We start from the raw sequence: 19,576 nt of genomic DNA, 5'->3' as shown, positions 1-19,576 counted from the left end.
ATGTTTATGTCAAAGTTAATATCATTTGTATGTGTATAAGAGAAAAAGAAAAAAGAAACTCTAAAAAATGCATATTTTGATCGGTTGAGTAATTAATTACTGTATTCTATGTTTGTTTTTTAAACAGGATACACAATATCATGAAATAAACGAGAGGGAGGAAATATGCGGTGAAACTAAGAGACGTGAAGGAGATCATGGTCGGTTCAAAAGATATGAAACTTAGCTATTAACTGTGTATATATAATACAGATTATAAACCTGAAACTGTATTTTATGAAATAGCTCATTGATTAACAAATGTCGACACATTGTACACAACTGAAATGTGATTAAACTAAACGTAAAAAAAAATCATACAATAAAATATGCGTAAATATCTCTTTAATTATAGATTAAACCTAAAATACCATGCGTGGAGGTACCGATCGAGCCCGGAACATGACAGGATTAATTAATTAAAGTAAGAACTTCGTACTTATCTAGAACTATTCTCTTTTTCTTTTAATCGAAAACTATGTACTGGACTACTGGTATACCTTTTTGTCTATTTGTCAACAAAATAAGTTAGGTTTGGCTTTAAAAGAAGAAAGGGACAAAACCACAAAGGAGAATGCGGCATTAATAGTTAAAGCACCCGCTTTTGGGTTAACCAATCATTCGAATATGAAAAAAAGAATAAAAGAAGAAGCAAAATGCTAACCTACGCTACTACCCACCCATCCAGTGTTTCTTTATACAAACGAATACACAAAATTTATCTATGGTTAATGATGAATCATGGACGTGTGTGTCTTCCCAAACGTTTTTGTCTCGAGTATATAGCGGCGGCCTAAGAGCATTTTACTGGGGAATTCTCTCCCAGTTACTCTTATTTTTGGGGCTAAAAAAAAATTAAAAACCCCAACATTCAGTCCATTAAGCAGAGAAACGTTACTACAGGAAGGAATTGAGGAACGGCATAAGTAACGCTATGTGGCATGTTTTGGTTGGTTGCAGGTTTAATTTAAAAAAAAAAAATTTTGTCATTTTCTTTTCCTTCTTTCGCTATCTTCTCTCTTCTCTCTTCTCTCTTCTCTCTCTCGACGGAATCCCTAAAACTCATAGTGATTCACCTCAGCAGAATCCAATTCAGCAGTTCCAGGTTAAATTCAAGGAAATAGAAACTGGTTTCAAGACTTGGCTATCGAAACAATCAATACCAGTGGAAGCCGCCGTAGTCTCAACCATGAGCGGTGTCCAAGGAGCTTTCATTGGTGGTCTCATGGGAACACTTTCTCTCATGCTGGCGTTGACCTTCAAGCCATAGCTTCCACGAAACAAGCTCAGGTTTAATACACTCTCATATATTTATCCACATCTTTCAAAATAAGTTAATGTTGTAATTGAGGTATGAGTGAATTGAGATCTGTAATGAAACGGATTAGAGACAAAGAAGATATTGAATCTGCGTAAGTTTCAATTCCTGTGAGCTGCTTCATTCACTAATATTGTAATCTCTTTGTATTAGATGTCTTGATAAGTTTTTTTGTAATTTGGGATTAGTCTTAAGAGTTTAGTTATCATTAAGAAAAAAATATCGCAAAGCTTGGATTGAGATGCAGGGGATCGGCTTTTAGCTGCTCTGTCCTTGGTTGCACAACTTGGGGCAGAGCTTGCCACGACTTTAGTGATTGTTATCTCAAAGGTGTGTACTATATACCGTTGTTTACACAGGCAGTTTTATATGATGGTTGGTCTTGATATTGGCGAGCATGACTTAGTATTTTACGTGTTTCTCATAGTGGAGATAGAGGTAATTGGTACATAAGCTTAAACTTAGTATGATCACTCATTGCTTTTATGTATGTTAATGCATTGACATCATATAGGGGATTAATATTAGAGAGATGCTTACCGGTGCCAAAATAATGGATGAGGCTACTAGAACAACTTCAGTAAGTCTTACTTGTTGCAGCTTGTTTTAGAACTACCACTTCTTGTTTTGTTGAAGAAGAATTTTATTTGTTGCAGCTTGTTTTAGTAACCATGACTTATTCTATAGCTTATGAATTTCTTTTTTCTTTCAGTTCAAAAATAACCCTGCAGCTCTCTTAGCTATGTGTTGGTACTGGGCTTCAGATGGTGTTGGCTCCAAGTAGATAAGATTTAACGATTTTCCATCGACTTTTCACATCCAAACTATCTCCTGGTATAAGAAATTTGCAGGTACATGGCATCCTCTTTGCTGAGAGTTGCAAGTGAGCATAGTTCGGTTGTGGCAGTTATCGGGAAAGGGCATATCAAAGGAATCAAGAAGAATTGGAAGCAATCTATAACGGTCTGATGTTGTTTCAACCTCTAAATGAAGGAGCTTAATTTTATTTTGGATTGTGCTTTATTTTCGTTTCATATGGAAACTGTAGATGAATGATCTAATGGAGATACCGAGCGACAAGTCAGTCTTTACGGTAAAGAGGATAATATCATCAGTGGCAATGGTAGTTGCAGGGACAGCTATAGTTTCGGGTATACTTCTTGCAAGAAGAAGGTGAAGAAGATTGTGCTTGGTGAAGAGTTTTTTCTTCATTCTCCTCAGTGCCATACGAAGGAATGATACAAGCTCAAAAGTAACTTTTACTTTTGTACCTTTGATTGATGAAAATAATAGAGTTTTCTTTCTTTTGGGTTTTTTGAATTTCGAGTTTCTCATATCAATTGAAGTTTGTAAAATTTTATTGTTTTCTATTTTATGTAATAATAACAAATTAAATAATTGCTTTGTTATTTTAAATAATTAAAGTTTTATAATTAATAAACTCAAATTAAAAAATTATTGTTTAAATGCTTGAGCAACCTTCTTTGGGTTCTCTAGTAATAGAGTGATTTTGCTTAAGTTCTTTTAGGATTGTTTTACTTAATTTATGATTATTTATATAATTAATTAATATGAGAGTAACTATAATGGGTTACTCCACTAATGATGGTCTAATAAGAATATACATAGTTCAAACTACATCGCACGTAGAAGTAGTAGTAGTATACATAATATCAAAGTCAATTAACCAATATACAGATTTATTCGTTAAGACATGGTAATTGGTATCTTATCTTCTCTTCAAAAGTCAAGCTACGTGTGATATAACTTTAAATCCCTCAATTTCTATGATTTTTTCTCATATATATATATATATATATATATATATATAGTATCTTTCAAATCTGGTTGTATACTATTTTGAAAAGCTTTTCTTCTCCATCTTAAAAAGTCGCATTGCTTGCTACACAACATCGAAGGTAATAAATGAACTAGGAAGGGGACCGAATGAGAGAGATCGAGAGGATGGGCTACGGTTCGGTTACTAGTTACTACTACATTTAGGAGCGATGGTTAGATATTTATAAGTGGACCATGACCTCCTAATATCTTTTGTTTTATTGACTTATTTTATATAGCCCACATGAGTTGTCTTTTTAAGTTTTGTACTCCCTCCGTTTCATAATATAGGATGTTCAGAGGATTATTTTTGTTTCATAATATAGGATGTTTCCAACTTTCTATGCAACTTTTAGATTAATTTTATATTTTCTATTATGCAGTCTTGGGTATAATTGGTTAAACTTTTTAAAAGTAACTTTTTCTTAATATGTGTGTTTCTACTAAAACATCCTATATTTTGAAACGGAGGGAGTATTATTTTATTTATTAATACAAAAATATGTTTCACCTTCCTTATTCGGGGTTATATACCTGATTGATATTTTTAAAAGATAAGATTAATATATATATATATATATATATATATATATATATATATGTTAAACTGATAAGAATATAAATTATGTTTACTTTCTACCGTACTACTATATGTGGTATGAAAAACTATGAATTTACCTATCAAACAAATGTGTAAAAAGAAAAACGTCAGTTAATTTTTTTTGAAATTGAAATTATTATTTGCCTTTTAAACAAAAAAATGGAATCTTATCCAACCCACCAATTTTCTCAGCCACCATTGGTTTTTATTAATTTCTTAACAACCAGAATTGTATTTTTCCAATGGTATTGGTAGCATAATATTCAACTCAAATAATATATATACATATGGTCATGATTCCCACATTTTATTACCAGATAAACAATTTGATTTTCCTTAATTTAAATACTTATATGCATAAATGTTTGTCGAGGTGTAACAATAGTATAAAAACATTATTGTTTCTGTCATTTTATGGAATTATCAAAATGAAATTCAACATCAAGAGAATATATATTTTTAAGGATAAACTCAACATTTGTCTAAAAAACAAAAATTGTCTTAAAATACAAATTCCAAATAAGCTAAAAGTTATTTTCCTCCTTTTTTTCTTTTTTTTTTTTCTTTTTGTTTTTTATAATGTACCTTTTTTGCCGACTGGTATAATAATGGTAATTTTTATTTAAGACCCAAAGAACAAAAAATGCAAAAAAAAAAAACAAAAGTAAAATTTTTCATAAAGCACTCTCTCTCTCTCTCTCACAATAATTGTTGAGATCAATCTACTTCGTTCCTCTCAACAACAACAACACCACCACCACCACCACTTCTTCTTCTTCTTCTTCCACCTAAAACCCCAAAACCATCTTCACCGATCCATCTCTTTAAAATAAAACAAACCCAACTTTTTAGAGTATTCCTAGAAGTCGCATGACCTTACGTAGCTTAATCCTTGAGATGCGCTCGAGGCCACATCGTGTGGTCCATGATCTTGCCGCAGCTGCAGCTGCCGATTCAACAACTCATGGGTCATCGCAAGATCACCGTTGGTCAGAGCTCCCTGAAGAGCTTTTAAGGGAGATTCTGATTCGGGTCGAGGCAGCTGACGGTGGCGAATGGCCTTCACGACGTAGCGTGGTGGCTTGCGCCGGCGTTTGCCGTAGCTGGCGGTTACTTATGAACGAAACCGTCGCTGTCCCGCAGATCTCTTCTAAGTTGACTTTTCCAATCTCTCTCAAGCAGGTAAAGTTTGATTGAATTAAGACATAAAGTTTGATTTTTTTTTTTTTTTTTTTTGTTGTTGACCATTTTTTAAAATTCTAGACAAAATTGAAAAAACCTGAATTCGATGTTGTGGTTGTGGTGTCGTGATTGAGAGCTTCGACCTTGTCAACTAAAAGATTGAGAATTTAGCAAACGCTGCTCTCTCTGTGTTTGCGTTTGTATTAGTCTCAAATGCTGAGTAGCTTCTATTGAAATGTTGTTCTAATAGAAGAGGCTAATAAAAGTTTCTTGCTTTGTTCGTTTGTATCATTTTGCAGCCTGGTCCAAGGAATTCTCTGGTTCAGTGTTTCATCAAACGTAATCGAGTTACACAATCGTATCATCTATATCTTGGATTAACCAACTGTGAGCATCAATCTATTGGAGTTTTTTTTTTCATTTCTCGTTTCTTGGTTCTGCAATTTTATAGATTGACTAACTTTCTTTTATGTGTCTGTCCGCGCAGCATTAACGGATGATGGTAAGTTTCTGCTTGCTGCTTGTAAGTTGAAGCACACAACTTGCACTGATTACATTATCTCTTTGCGTTCTGATGATATGTCCAGGAGAAGCCAAGCCTATGTTGGTAAAGTGAGGTGCGTATATATATGATCACACACTTTGGTTACTGATTCAAAGTTTTCAATATTGATTCAAGAGTCTTATCATATTGTTAGCATTTTGAGATTGGCATTGATGGATTAGACATACTTAACATGATCGAGTAATCTGAATGCCCAATAGAGTTGCTTTGCCTGTTTTATTTTTGCTGTTGATATATAAAAGCTCTTGTTTATATTATTATCTCTCTATCTACACTCAATGTTGATAATTTGCTCTTTCTAAACTTGTGGAAGATCAAACTTCCTAGGAACGAAATTCACAGTCTTTGATGGAAACCTGCTGCCATCAACGGGAGCCACAAAGTTGAGAAAGAGCCGATCTTCTTCTAATCCTGCAAAAGTCTCATCAAAAGTTCCTCTTGGAAGTTACCCTGTCGCTCATATCACATACGAGCTGAATGTGTTAGGATCACGGTACTGAATTTTTATCGTCAGATTTAATTTCCCAATTTGAAATATTCTCTATCTCAAATTTTCATGTAAACTTTTCTCCAACGTCTCTTTGGTCTGGTAGATTAAGTCATAGTTTTTAAAATCAAAACTAGAGATTCTTGGAAAGAGTTCCTGAAAATGGTATTGATATTTCCATTCTTGAATTTTCCAAACTTTTGAAATATAGAAGGCGAATAGCATTCACTTCGGTTTGTTGTGGTTGCGGTTCATATTCAGTTTTTTCAAACAAATTAAAGTTTTAATCAGATTTATCTTTGGTTCTAAGTGTCCGGTTTGTTTTGGTTAAACCAGATTGGCAACCTTTGATTTCAATCAAATCTGATTTGTAATCTTCTTGATGGCACTAACAGGGGACCAAGAAAGATGCAGTGTCTAATGGACACAATACCTACAAGCGCAATGGAGTCCCAAGGAGTAGCTTCGGAACCATCAGAGTTTCCATTCCTCGGTACTCGGTCAACTTTCTCCAGGTCTCAATCAAAACCATTGCGGAGCAGCTCTAGCCACTTGAAAGAAACACCATTAGTGCTGAGTAACAAGACACCACGGTGGCACGAGCAGCTACGTTGTTGGTGCTTGAATTTCCATGGCCGTGTCACAGTGGCTTCAGTGAAGAACTTTCAGCTGGTGGCGGCGGCAGCACCTACCAGTGTCAGTGGCGGTGGCATGGGGTCGTCACCGGAGAGGCAGAACGAGCGAATAATACTGCAGTTTGGGAAAGTCGGGAAAGATATGTTCACGATGGACTATGGATACCCTATCTCAGCTTTCCAGGCGTTTGCCATTTGCTTGAGCAGCTTTGAGACTAGAATCGCTTGTGAATGATTTGTAAAACTTTTTCAAAGGCATCGTCTGTATTTATCTTTCAAAAGAGCATTTTGTAGCATTTTGTAAATTGTGATCTTTTATAAGAACATTTGAGATCTTGTATTTGATAATGTTACAGTTCCTAATGTTATGTAGCATCTTTTGTAAGTCGTGATCTTTTGAAAGACCATTCATGATCTTGTATTTGATAGTGTTACAGTTCCTTTACTTGTGTGGCATTTTGTAAAATTGTTATCTTGCAAAAGCAACTCTAGTGCTTCTTTTTTTTCTGATATTTATCAACTCTGTTGCTTATGTAGTGCCATTACTCACACCGAAACAAGTTATGTGTCTTAAGCTTCAGGATTTAAGTTTTGTGAAGACATGGTCGCAAATAATTTTACACTAGGGACAAAAACTATATAATGCTAAAACAACATGAGACTTTTCTTTTATTTACATATTGCATTTTCTTCAAGCGGTCTGCAAACTAGGTGCACCAGTGCCTGAACCTATGTTCACTGTCTTGGTTTCAACCTCTGCTGCTTGATCGTATGAGGTCAACTCAAATTGACTCAGGTTCCGGACAAAGACTGTGAAAGCATGGAAATGCTCTGGGGAGAAGAAAAGTGCTCCCATTCTCTGGTAAGTGAACAGATCAATTCCTGCATTCTCATCCTTCAGATTCTCAACGATTCTCTCGAACCCACCAGGAACCGGAGCAGACGAGTTTTGCCCTGAAACAACCACGCCTTGTTTCTTGCAGGCTGTTTTGAGGTGGGCAAGTAATGATTCGGGGCTTGAGAGAGACTCAGGTGACTGATGCTCATCAGATAGATCCATTCCCGGTATTATCATTCTACAAGAGTTCTTTGCGAAGATCTCCGCGATAGCTTCGTACCTGTCTTGACCATTAGGGCTGTAGAATCCAGCTGTTAACTCGGAAGGTTGAGATCTTAGCTTGTTCCATTGGTGTAAGAGAGGTAGCTTCCCACATATAGGCACTCCAATTCCGCTAAATGCAGATGAAGCAACAGAGAGGACATGGTCTGCGTGGGATGTGAGAAGAGACGAGTACCAAGACAAGAAGAAATCACCATACTGAGATTCCCAAGACCCGCCGTCTGAGAAGAAGGAAGAGGAATGAGGCTGTTGATCGTAAGCAGGAGCATCGTGTGGACCACCAAGTCCCCATAGAGGGTTTCCTGTGGATTCAGCGTAGCCTTTGAGAGCGGAGAGCATGTGTTTGTCATAACACTGGAACTCTCCTGCGCCAGAGGGCTTGGCGTCGTGTTGATGAGAAGGGTATCTTAACTCACCGTCAGGTCCCAAACCTAATGTGATTCCCTGCAAAACAATGACCAAAAGATCAGGAACTAGAACCAGAGTAGACATGACATACTCAGTATGTAAGAGCAAAACAAAGATGATATAGTACCGTGATAGTGTTGCCCATGTAATCAGAGAAAACAGACTTGAAACTCTCACAGAAACCTCTGTAAACTTCCATAGGTGTCTTCCCATCAAGAACAGGAACATCATCAACTGCAAACGACAAACACTCTTTGTACTGTTTCCCATATCTGTCCGTAAAAAAGACCCCTGGCTCAGCTTCACCAATCTTTTCCACCCAGTCAGGTAGACCAATACCCGGGTTTACCGATCCATGGAAAGAGAGCGAAGCGTGAAGCTTGAGTCCAACCTTCTTAACAATCTCAGCAACTGCTAAGTAACCAGACCAATCATATTTCCCTGAAGCTTGTTTCTCAACCACTCCCCAAAAGATTGGTAACTCAATGCCTTCAACACCAAGTAGCTTCAAAGCTTTGAGCCCAGCTGTGATGGCTTTCAAGTGGTTCACGTTGTTACATTCTGAAACTGTGTCTAGCGGAAGCCCAACGAATAACTTCACGCTCTCAAGCTGCAACAAAGAACAAAAAAACATGTTCTCAGAATTTGGATCACAATTAAAGAAGTAAAAATCAAATCTTGATTAAGTTTCTATGTATCATACGCTCTATCTCAAAGACCCAACTAGGCAAATTTTATAACAGATCTGAACAAATCTGAAAATTTTAAGAAGAGGGTTATAAAAATTACCGATTTAGAATTTGGAGTGGATTTAAGAAACGGGACTCCATCGGAGACGATGGCTTCGCATTTGACAGATCTGGAAGAGCAACGGATCGAGAGATCCTTGAAATTCGAGCTTTGGCTCAAGAAAGTAACATTATTTCTCGATTCGCCTGAGGTTACAACGGACCCGAACCTAAATCCGAGTTCTCTGTAAGCTAATTCAGCTCTGCAGATCCTCGTTTGTGGGTTTCCAATCACTGAAACTTCCATTTTTTTTTACAAAACGAAAAAACGAATCGATAATACAAAAACCTAAAAAAAGACCCAAATTTGTAGCGGTAGATAGAGAAATGGATTACGATGAAAAAAAACGTCTTTGACTCAAAAGAAGGAACACAAAACTCTATTTGCTTTTGCTTTGCGGATTTGTGGATTTCGTGAGGATTATGGGATTTGGTTTATATAAGGGAAGAGAGAAACGTTTAATGGATAAAACGGTGCCTACTTGGACATGACACGTGTCGTTACCAGGATGCTCTCATATTTGTAGCCGCTTATATATTTCACTTTTTTCATTATTATTTTCGTTTTCAATAATAAATATTTTTAAAGTATGACCACGAATAATTGAAACTATTAAGGAATACACATATCATTTTATTTTATTTTTGTCAAACACATGATACGTAATATCCTTCAACACTTTTAAAAGTATTTCTAGTGGTATAGTTTTATCGAGGAAAAAAAGATGATACAATATTTGATTATTGACTTACTAAATTTTGTGGTCAGCTATTTAAATTTTAATCTAATTCTTCTTCATACATTTATCTGATTAACAAGATGTAATATGGTTTTTAACCAAAAAAACAATAAGAAAAAGATGTAATATGGTTTCAAACTAGTTTGAAAAAGGACCATGTATATTTAACTTAATTGCATTTGAAAAACTTCTCGATCTCATCGTTTGAGACGAGTAGCGTACGGTGGTAGTATGGAATTTAGCATATTTTTTCGACTGATTTATTCTTCAACTATAATCTATTCATTTCATCTTCACATTAAGACCAAAAACAAAAAAAAACAAAAATCTATTCATTTCAAGAATACCGAGGAGATCGGAATCTTATCCAAGTTAACCGTATAAACCTATTATTGCAAGATTCAACGAACAATATCCATAAACATAAACGTTCTGATTGGTGTATAATAATGGAGAGTATTATTATTTATTTTATTTTTATGATTGCTTTGCCAATATTATGAAAATTATGGGCTTCGCCCCTCTAGTAAAGGACTCAAGGAACAAGAAATTGTATTTATTTCCATCATTGGGAAAACACAATCATATTCATAGGTTGTTCGAAATTGACGTTACGTTAAAAACGGAAACAGTAATAAGTGGATAACATTGTATTGTACCGAGAAGCCAACGTGGTAATGAGAAAAAGCCACGTCATGTCAAGTTGTCATTGACGATGTCACGAGCGTGTGACTTATTTTTAAAAATTTAAACTGGCTGTGATTTTTTAATTTAACGTACAGTAGTACTGGTTCAGACAACTTGTAAACACGTGTCGTAACATGGGTGGTTAAATAAACCCATGCTGACTCAGGTCCATGCAAGTATGTTCCCCCCACTTTTGGATTCTGTAATCTGTACTGTACTCTGAAGCCGCGACTATTGATTTGTTTTTTCGACCACATCCTCTCTCTGCTTCTCTCTGTGTGGTTTTTAAGATTTTATCTTTTTTTTTTTTTTTAATGGTTTTGGAATACGATAAAATACGTGTACACGTTGTGGATTTTAGTTTTGATATAGCTGTTTATAGAGTCTTGTAACTTATCCATTTTACAAGTTGCAGTAAAGATATATAGCTGTTGTTACCCAATAGTGAACTCTGGTTGGTTTTTAACCCATATAGCAAATTCTCAAACCATTAAAACATCGTCATCTATAGTTTACTTATTAGTTGGATCTAGTACTGGCTATATAGTAGAAAAAGAAAGCTAGAATAATTATTTTAGAAATTTATTTCCGAAGACTTTTAAAACGACATATGATTTACGTGTTTATTACATGACAAGTGCAAATGTGCAATGAGAGGCGTCGTGGCGCTTTATGTATCACTAAAACTAAAAACAAGGAAATTGGCGTTTGGGAACCAACAAAAGGCCTTTAAGATCGTCGTGTAAGGTAGGTTTGAGTTTGAAACATTCGGAACCAAGTAAACCATTTCTTCCACTTGCCACCTTGATCAATGCGTATACGATTTCCATTTTCTAAATTCTTAGTTTACAATTGCCATGATTGATTTTTAACTGAAATATAATTATCTAAACTTATTTGTCTTTAATCACAATTGTCCAAGCATAATCTTCACAAGTTTACGTTTCGTGAATTTTCTCTCGCTCTTACAATCCCATTTTTTTATTTTTTTTTGTCCTAAAAGTATTTTAATGTTTTCTCACATGGCTCACAGTCGGTGCACCAACGAGGCAACGAATATTGAATTATTTTTATATTTTCTTCAATATGTAGTCAATATTTGGCAATTCTACTTCGTTTGAATACAAGCATGTTTTTCTTAATCATGAATTAGGTTTTTCTTTATTACGTACGTACGTGAATTTCTCTTATCCTCTTTGGATTACATTCGCATTCTCATTAAAAGTCAAAATTCCGATCAACATCTAAAGCGCTAATTCTTTTTGAAACATGACAGCTCACATAATTTTTCACTTGTTTTACGTCACAATATTTTGACGAATTTTTTTATGATTAAATCACGAGTGGATGCAAATAACATGAAACCCAAATCTCACGTTATTTAACAAACAACAACAACAACAACAAAACGTTTTATACTAATAATGACTTCGGATTAACCCAAATATATAGAAAAATACTTAGGTTCACCCCTAGGGGTAAACCTCTCCATTCACCCCCTCTTCTCTCAGCCAATCAGAATCTTCCATCTAATATTTCATTTAAAAAATAAATCAAAATTAAATTAAAAATCAAACCAAATTAAAGAAACAAATTATGTATACTTTTAATTAAGGAAAGTTAAATATTGGCTTGGTTTAGATTTTTAAAATTAGAACAAAATTATATGTCGGTTTGGGTTTACAAATGAAGTGGTTAGGGTTTAGATTTTACAATTAAAATGAAATTATATGTCGGTTTGGGTTTACAAATAAGGTGGTTAAGGTTTAAATTTTACAATTAGAACAAAATTATATGTCGGTTTGGGTTCACAAATAAGATGGTTAGAGTTTAGATTTTACAAGTAGAACAAAATTATATGTCGGTTAGGGTTCACAAATGAGATGTTAGGGTTTAGATTTCACAATTAGAATGAAACTATATATCGGTTTGGGTTCACAAATGAGATGGTTAGGGTTTAGATTTTACAAGTAGAACGAAATTATATAATGGTTTGGGTTTACAAATGAGATGGTTAGGGTTTAGATTTTATATATGTCGGTTTGGGTTTATTAAAAAGCGGTTTAAGTTTTTTAATTTTATAATAATATATACAGATTTTATTTCCTTATTTTATAAGGGGGTGAATGGAGAGGTTCACCCCTAGGGGTGAACCTCTCCATTCACCCCCTCTTTTCTCAGCCAATCAGAATCTTCCATCTAATATTTCATTTAAAAAATAAATCAAAATTAAATTAAAAATCAAACCAAATTAAGGAAACAAATTATGTATACTTTTAATTAAGGAAAGTTAAATATTGGCTTGGTTTAGATTTTTAAAATTAGAACAAAATTATATGTCGGTTTGGGTTTACAAATGAAGTGGTTAGGGTGTAGATTTTACAATTAAAATTAAATTATATGTCGGTTTGGGTTTACAAATAAGGTGGTTAGGGTTTAAATTTTACAATTAGAACAAAATTATATGTCGGTTTGGGTTCACAAATGAGATGGTTAGAGTTTAGATTTTACAAGTAGAACAAAATTATATGTCGGTTAGGGTTCACAAATGAGATGTTAGGGTTTAGATTTCACAATTAGAATGAAACTATATATCGGTTTGGGTTCACAAATGAGATGGTTAGGGTTTAGATTTTACAAGTAGAACGAAATTATATAATGGTTTGGGTTTACAAATGAGATGGTTAGGGTTTAGATTTTATATATGTCGGTTTGGGTTTATTAAAAAGCGGTTTAAATTTTTTAATTTTATAATAATATATACAGATTTTATTTCCTTATTTTATAAGGGGGTGAATGGAGAGGTTCATCCCTATGGGTGAACGCAAGTATCGTTCAAATATATATATTCGGAGTGGGTATTGTAACAAAACTTGAAGTATTTAGTGAAATGGGCTTTCAGATATCTAAACATAAGCCCAAATATATTAATTTCGTTTGTATGAGTATTGTGCTCCACACGTCTCCCACATTCACGTCCAAATTAGTTAAAAGACCCTGCGTCCGTGCGCAAGACTAAAGATCAATGATAGAGGTCCTAAGAAATTTTTGTTTAAGTCTTCTGTTTATGTGAAAAATGAACGATAAACTGATTAGAATTGAACCCATGATTTGAAAAAAAAAAAAACAATTGGTCATATAGTTTAAAAACATAACATCAAGTAATTTCGTGGGTGATGTCGTGAGGATACATTAATACAACATGCATGTCGACAACTAATTGATACTAATACATTGACGGGAGAATATGTCGTAAGTCTCCGGACCATAAAAATAACATTTGCAAAAGAACACAACAAAACAAGAACATATTAAAAACTCGATATTCATAATTAATACACGAAGTTGGCTGATTCAAGGTCCAACAAAAACCATTAAAAAACAAAAGTACCAATCAAAAACTCATTAAAGACAGATCCTTCTCAGCTAACTTCATTTTATCTTCGTTCTCATCTCATATTCTCACCTCTCTTATAGACTCATTCATCGCATCTTAAAGGACACAAGAAAGAATGGGTGGGATGTGTATGTCTTCGTGTTGTGGTGGTGGTGACGATAATAGTTCCAGTCTATTAACACATCTCGTCATAATTGTTGTCATCTGTCTCTCTCTCATGGCTGTCTGTACCTCCAACGAACGCCGTACAGCCGTTCGTGTCGTCCGGTGCCGTTGACCGGTACAACAAGTCATTTATATATATCATCAGATCACATCTCTACAAAAAGATTTCTTCGGATTCTCTTTTTATTATGTATGTGTTGGTTCTATATATTAGTGATGAATTATGGTATGTCTTATTTTTTTCATACCAAATATATGGATTAGAATGATAAAATCACATAACATCCACCAAAATTTCACTATGTAATAAAGTATCGGGGTTAAAACGAAATAAAGTAAAATACTTGGGTTGTTTTAGAAATTATTTTATATGTGTTTGAGGATGAAGAAGGAGATGATACAATGGCCTCACACTTCTTCGTCTCTTGAGTAATTTTTTTTTCCTTCGTTTGCTCGATCATCGAAACAACATTGTACAGAGAAATTCAAAGAATGTCACTTTGTTCTTCCTTCAACGTATTCGCTTCCTACACACCAAAACCCAAAACCATCTTCAAAAATTCCATCTTTGTTTCACAATTTCAGGTAAAGTCATCTCCTTTAGCTTCAACATTCCAAATCCATGGATCCTCAACGAATCTTAAGTTTAGTAGAGCGAGACTCAAACCAATTTCATCTCTAGTAGACTCGGGAGTTTCAGAAACCCCTACATCGTCTTCCTTCAGGAACAAAAGCCCTAAAGATGTAAACGTTTTAGTGGTTGGTTCAACTGGTTACATAGGTAGATTCGTAGTGAAAGAGCTGATCAAAAGAGGGTTCAATGTGATTGCTGTTGCGAGAGAGAAGAGTGGGATTAGAGGAAAGAACGACAAGGAAGAGACTTTAAAGCAATTACAAGGCGCCAATGTGTGTTTCTCTGATGTTACTGATTTAGATGTTTTAGAGAAAACGATTGAGAATCTTGGTTTTGGTGTTGATGTTGTTGTGTCCTGTCTCGCTAGTCGTAATGGAGGGATTAAAGATTCTTGGAAGATTGATTACGAAGCTACCAAGAACAGTCTCTTAGCTGGTAAGAAGTTTGGTGCTAAGCATTTCGTTTTGCTTTCTGCGATTTGTGTGCAGAAGCCTTTATTGGAGTTTCAGAGAGCGAAACTGAAGTTCGAAGCAGAGTTGATGGATTTAGCTGAGAGTAAAGACTCGAGCTTTACTTACAGCATTGTGAGACCAACGGCTTTTTTCAAGAGTTTAGGTGGTCAAGTTGAGATTGTGAAAGATGGGAAACCTTATGTGATGTTCGGAGATGGTAAGCTATGCGCTTGTAAACCGATCAGCGAACAGGACTTAGCATCGTTTATATCGGATTGTGTGTTGGAAGAGAACAAGATCAATCAGGTTTTGCCAATTGGTGGACCAGGGAAGGCGTTAACACCTCTGGAGCAAGGAGAGATTCTGTTTAAGATTCTTGGCAGAGAGCCTAAGTTCTTGAAAGTACCTATCGAGATCATGGACTTTGTGATTGGTGTTCTTGATTCTATCGCAAAGATCTTTCCTTCCGTTGGAGAGGCAGCTGAGTTTGGGAAGATTGGGAGGTATTACGCCGCAGAGAGTATGTTGATTCTTGATCCAGAGACTGGAGAATATAGCGAGGAGAAGACACCTAGTTACGGGAAAGACACGCTTGAAGATTTCTTTGAGAAAGTGATCAGAGAAGGAATGGCTGGTCAAGAACTCGGCGAACAGTTCTTCTAGTCGGTATATTTTTATATGCAAAGTGAGTTTGGCTGTGTAGTTTGTAACTGATGAAGTTATATATAAAACCTGTGAATTTGAGAGATTCGTTGATTCAACAACATTAAGAAACAAACATTGCAGAGACCATGTGTACTGTTGATGGATCTTTAGCAGAGAGAAGTAAAGATTGTGACAAATCTAAGTTAAGCTTGTTTGTGATGAAGCTGGTTTTAGATAGCTGAATTAGCCACCCTAACCCGTTATCTGATTGTATCATTCAAAATGAATTTGCAAAACCTTACTTTTCAACAAATCCATGTAAAACATATCATCCAGGTGATTTTCCCTGGATCAAGAATATATATAGAGTATATTATACATAACCCTCCATTTCAAACCCCCCAAACACAAATGGTAAAATATAACAATACAAGAGAACAACAAATCCAATGAAGACAAATGTGTGTTTTGCTTTTGTGATCAATAATCATATTGATCATCAATCTTTTTTTTCTTTTTTTTTTTCCTGTAGTAACTGATCATCAACTTTGCCACAGTTTTTTTGCAACAAAAAGTTCTTGCTCGCTTTCTGATGGCAATAGATGAAAGATCTTGAGGTTTGTCATTGAGGAAGAACAGGAGGGGAAATCGCTCGTGTGTTGTAAGATCGACAATGCCCACATTTCTGTCCGATTATGTGGAAGTTCACTTCTGTTGTGTCATTACAGTCGTTGCATAGTATCCAAACCTGTGATTCCCGCATAATCTTTGTTAGAAAGCAGTCAACTTTGATGTCAAAGGAAGTATCTTTACCAGTCTTGAGTTAGATACGCTCAAGTGACAGAGAAAGAAACTTGTTTACCTTCTTGTCGCGGTAGTCCGAAGGCATAGCAGTAGCTTCAATCTAAGGAAACCAATAAAACAATTGGATATATATTTTAGCAATTGATTTTAAAGATTTTAACATACTTTAAAGATTCAGCACTGGATATAAAACCAACCTCTTCATCCAGTCTCTGCCATGTTTTTGACATGTCAATCACTGACCTCGAGCAAATCGGACAACAATACCTAATCAAAATTCACACAACAATTCAAAACCATCAGTAATTTACAGTTGAAACAGAGTCATAAATAACCACAAGAAAAGGGAAATTTACTTGTCACGCTTGAGCATCTCTTGGTAGCATTCTTGGTGCATTGTGTGTCCGCATTTCATCACATTTGTGTCCTTTAGAGAGTCAAAAAGGTACTGCAATGTTTTTTTCATCACATTTCACGCACACACAATTAGCTAAAACCGCAATGTTTTTTATACTGAAAATCTCACTTTTTCTTGATAGAGCTATGCCATAATAAACATACCTCGTAACAAATGGGACAGTGATGTCGCATTGAATTCTCAACGCAGCGATGGTTGTTGCGCAGAGCAATCGCATAACAAGATCCTAAAAGCAAGTAACGGATAATTTTACGAGTTAAGGCACACATGATTGTGTTAGACTGAAACTGAACAAGAGAAGACTTTGTTGCTTTTTAGTTTACCACACTTGTTGCAATGGAAGAAGTTCTCACGCCCACCAACTCTGCATCACGCACAAGTGACAAAACAATCATCACACATCAAACGAAACAGCCATTAAGAAGATATGTAATTCCACAGTCATAAGATTCTCACCTGCAAATTCCACAGTCATCACAATGGAACTGTCCTTTTTCAGTCTGAAACAAGACAATTAGAAGAAATAATCAGAATCGAACACCGAGAAGGAAGGGATTCAAGAAGATGTAAAAATGGAAGTTCTTTACATCATCATCATAGAATTTGCAGATATCGCAAAAGTATTCTCCCATGTTGACACCACAATTCGAACAAAGTTGAGTTGCCTGAAAAATACAATGAAACAAACTCAATTTCACAACATTGAAAATAGTGATGAGTGAGTGATCATCATAACTAATAAGAGTGATGGGAATTACCGGCTGCTCTGTATCGCAAACAGAGCAAATCACCTGAAAAAACGCCATAGTATGCAACAGATTAGAAAAAAATGGGTAACTTGTCTAAGATCACATAATTGTATATAAAGGGTAATGATCAATCCTACTTGTTTAACGTCTTGGCGAACAAGATCATGACGGTCGTAGATATTACGCAATGTGCTCTGCACACAAATTAAGAAAGGGAACGTTTTTAATATTAGTCAGGTTGGAACATAGCGGGAAAAGTAACTTGAGCAGTAATTAAGATAAGGAATAGAGATTATACAGTGCTCTCGTTGTGACAATGGCGACAATCGAAGACTTCGTTGCAACATGGAGCTCTGATTTGGCATCTCCTCCTGTAATGGTGACACCTAAAATAATACACATGGAACAGAAACAGATCTATATGGATCAGAAACGGTTTGAATGGATTGAAAAATTTGTGGATCGAGATACAGATCTATCTATGAATCCGATGGTGTTTATATTAATCAGAAGCTAGAAACACATGAAGACCCCATGAATCAGGTGTGGAAAAAGGAAGAAACTTTGCGAGTCAAATCCTAAAAATTTCTTGGAATCTACAGATCACACAGAAGAAGAGACACATCCCACAAAGATATAAACACTGATTTGTTGAAACGAGATACAACCCACAAAGGCACAACAAACCAAGAAAACAACACTGATCTGTTTAAAAAAACAATAAAGATTACAAGAAACAGAGTAAAAAGAGGAAAAACAGAGGATTGTTTTTTTTACCCGAAACCCATTTTGCCAAAATGAAGTCGATCATTGGGTGAAGCTTCCATTAGAACGGGAGGAGAAAAGCCAAAAGAAAGAGAGAGAGAGATGGAGGATGAATAAAAGAAAAGGTAAAGTCTCTCTATAAAAAAATGTACTCTCTGCCTATAAATATATATATATATATATATATGTGTTGGAGAGAAGTGGATTTGGATTGGGATTGAATGGGCTTTTTGAATGAAGCTGAGAGAGTTTTATCGGAATCGCAAGGCCAGAAATGAAAACAGAGAGACCCCACGTCTTCCTTGTTTTTATAGAAATAGGATAAACAACAAACTCTTTGATCTTCTTCTTCTTCGAGTTGCAGAGACGAAGAAAGAAACAAAAAAAGCAAAGTTTCGATCTTTTTTGCTTTATTGTATCCTTTCTCTCTCTCTCCTTTGTGAATGTTGTTAGCTTAGAAGTTCGTGAGATTTTGTTGCTTTAAAGAAATGAGAATAATTAAGGAGAGAGAGAGAGGGAGAGAGATAGAGAGGTGTGGTGATGAAGATGGGGATGATGACATGGATACAAACCGTAACAGAGAGCGCCGATTTATTGACCAATCATAATTCTAGATCGTTTATCTACTATTATACATTTATTTCTATTTATTTCCCAATACAGTACTCTGCTTTTTTAAATACCTACATAATTTATTTATTTTGTAGTAAGTTGTAAAATTAGTAAAAAACGTTAATAAATGACCTATTTGTTTACCAATTGGATTGGAAGAACTAATTTAGTACTTTCTCACTCTCCTATTTCTGTATTTTCTTCACTTTTCCTCCAAAATATTTCTCGAACATAGTATGCACTAGTATTATAAAAAGGCTAAATACATTTTTAATCAAAAACTAGGGGAAATAAAACAAAACTAATATTTTGCAATAAGGTATTTTGTGCTGCCCAAAAAAAATCTTTAAAACCTTATATTATACTATTTTATAAAAGAAAAAACCTTATACATACGTTCAAAAAAATAAACTTATACATACATAATGTATAAGTGTTGTAAAATATATCTATATAAAAAATATAAACAATCAAGAAGAACTACGAGGTCTATGTTGTTTCAGTTAACCGTCATCAAAAACTTTAG

General features: G+C 35.0%; 5 protein-coding genes and 1 long non-coding RNA gene across 9 annotated transcripts; 4 read left to right on the top strand and 2 right to left on the bottom strand.

The window, feature by feature from the left end:
- Positions 1-846: 846 nt before the first annotated feature.
- Positions 847-2,449, top strand: LOC104757872 (uncharacterized). 2 transcript variants are annotated; one of them, XR_015593986.1, is made up of 5 exons: positions 847-1,329; positions 1,717-1,795; positions 1,872-1,937; positions 2,070-2,320; positions 2,406-2,449. It is a non-coding gene; the product is annotated as an uncharacterized LOC104757872 (long non-coding RNA). The 2 variants fall into 2 exon arrangements; XR_015593987.1 differs by lacking the exon at positions 1,717-1,795 and having other exon boundaries at positions 988-1,329.
- A 1,955-nt stretch (positions 2,450-4,404) lies between these two features.
- LOC104770198 (tubby-like F-box protein 11) lies at positions 4,405-7,051 on the top strand. The gene is made up of 5 exons (XM_010494588.2): positions 4,405-4,979; positions 5,279-5,366; positions 5,467-5,596; positions 5,858-6,037; positions 6,427-7,051. The coding sequence occupies exons 1-5, from the start codon at positions 4,668-4,670 to the stop codon at positions 6,899-6,901; spliced, it is 1,185 nt and encodes a 394-aa protein (XP_010492890.1). The 5' UTR covers positions 4,405-4,667; the 3' UTR covers positions 6,902-7,051.
- Positions 7,052-7,232: 181 nt separating this feature from the next.
- Positions 7,233-9,488, bottom strand: LOC104770197 (inactive beta-amylase 9). The gene is made up of 3 exons (XM_010494586.2): positions 8,984-9,488; positions 8,322-8,804; positions 7,233-8,230 (listed from the first exon to the last, which is right to left on the bottom strand). The coding sequence occupies exons 1-3, from the start codon at positions 9,227-9,229 to the stop codon at positions 7,358-7,360; spliced, it is 1,602 nt and encodes a 533-aa protein (XP_010492888.2). The 5' UTR covers positions 9,230-9,488; the 3' UTR covers positions 7,233-7,357.
- A 4,433-nt stretch (positions 9,489-13,921) lies between these two features.
- LOC109131336 (uncharacterized) lies at positions 13,922-14,332 on the top strand. The gene has a single exon (XM_019242187.2). It carries the CDS (start codon positions 13,922-13,924, stop codon positions 14,081-14,083), a length of 162 nt encoding a protein of 53 aa, XP_019097732.1. The 3' UTR covers positions 14,084-14,332.
- Positions 14,229-15,835, top strand: LOC104770196 (divinyl chlorophyllide a 8-vinyl-reductase, chloroplastic). Its single transcript, XM_010494585.3, has one exon. It carries the CDS (start codon positions 14,464-14,466, stop codon positions 15,718-15,720), a length of 1,257 nt encoding a protein of 418 aa, XP_010492887.1. The 5' UTR covers positions 14,229-14,463; the 3' UTR covers positions 15,721-15,835.
- Positions 15,836-15,989: 154 nt separating this feature from the next.
- Positions 15,990-19,037, bottom strand: LOC104770195 (E3 ubiquitin-protein ligase MIEL1). Of its 3 annotated transcripts, XM_087505418.1 has the most exons (13): positions 18,893-19,037; positions 18,451-18,838; positions 17,972-18,059; positions 17,811-17,867; positions 17,683-17,715; positions 17,512-17,589; positions 17,381-17,424; positions 17,248-17,288; positions 17,068-17,150; positions 16,863-16,954; positions 16,704-16,773; positions 16,565-16,606; positions 15,990-16,450 (listed from the first exon to the last, which is right to left on the bottom strand). In XM_087505418.1, exons 2-13 carry the CDS (start codon positions 18,498-18,500, stop codon positions 16,325-16,327), a joined length of 804 nt encoding a protein of 267 aa, XP_087361544.1. In that variant the 5' UTR covers positions 18,501-18,838; positions 18,893-19,037; the 3' UTR covers positions 15,990-16,324. The 3 variants fall into 3 exon arrangements, with proteins under 3 accessions (XP_087361544.1, XP_010492886.1, XP_087361543.1); XM_010494584.2 differs by having other exon boundaries at positions 18,451-19,000; XM_087505417.1 differs by having other exon boundaries at positions 17,512-17,715; positions 18,451-18,920.
- Positions 19,038-19,576: the final 539 nt, after the last annotated feature.

Source organism: Camelina sativa, chromosome 20 (assembly GCF_030686135.1).
Source record: "Camelina sativa cultivar CO46 ecotype springtype chromosome 20, ASM3068613v1".
NCBI classification, from domain to species: Eukaryota; Viridiplantae; Streptophyta; class Magnoliopsida; order Brassicales; family Brassicaceae; genus Camelina; species Camelina sativa.
The sequence above is the reverse complement of the archived record's forward strand: the minus strand, read 5'-3'. Positions and strand labels throughout refer to the sequence as shown.

Coding starts and splice junctions, on each gene's coding strand:
- LOC104770198 (XM_010494588.2), top strand. CDS start 4,668: ATGACCTTACGTAGCTTAATCCTTGAGATGCGCTCGAGGCCACATCGT. Junction 5,597..5,857: donor GCCTATGTTGGTAAAGTGAG/GTGCGTATATAT, acceptor AACTTGTGGAAG/ATCAAACTTCCTAGGAACGA. Junction 6,038..6,426: donor CTGAATGTGTTAGGATCACG/GTACTGAATTTT, acceptor TGGCACTAACAG/GGGACCAAGAAAGATGCAGT.
- LOC104770197 (XM_010494586.2), bottom strand. CDS start 9,229: ATGGAAGTTTCAGTGATTGGAAACCCACAAACGAGGATCTGCAGAGCT. Junction 8,805..8,983: donor CCACTCCAAATTCTAAATCG/GTAATTTTTATA, acceptor TCTTTGTTGCAG/CTTGAGAGCGTGAAGTTATT. Junction 8,231..8,321: donor ACATGGGCAACACTATCACG/GTACTATATCAT, acceptor ATTGTTTTGCAG/GGAATCACATTAGGTTTGGG.
- LOC109131336 (XM_019242187.2), top strand. CDS start 13,922: ATGGGTGGGATGTGTATGTCTTCGTGTTGTGGTGGTGGTGACGATAAT.
- LOC104770196 (XM_010494585.3), top strand. CDS start 14,464: ATGTCACTTTGTTCTTCCTTCAACGTATTCGCTTCCTACACACCAAAA.
- LOC104770195 (XM_087505417.1), bottom strand. CDS start 18,500: ATGGAAGCTTCACCCAATGATCGACTTCATTTTGGCAAAATGGGTTTC. Junction 17,716..17,810: donor TTCGCCAAGACGTTAAACAA/GTAGGATTGATC, acceptor GCGTTTTTTCAG/GTGATTTGCTCTGTTTGCGA. Junction 16,774..16,862: donor GAGATGCTCAAGCGTGACAA/GTAAATTTCCCT, acceptor AATTTTGATTAG/GTATTGTTGTCCGATTTGCT.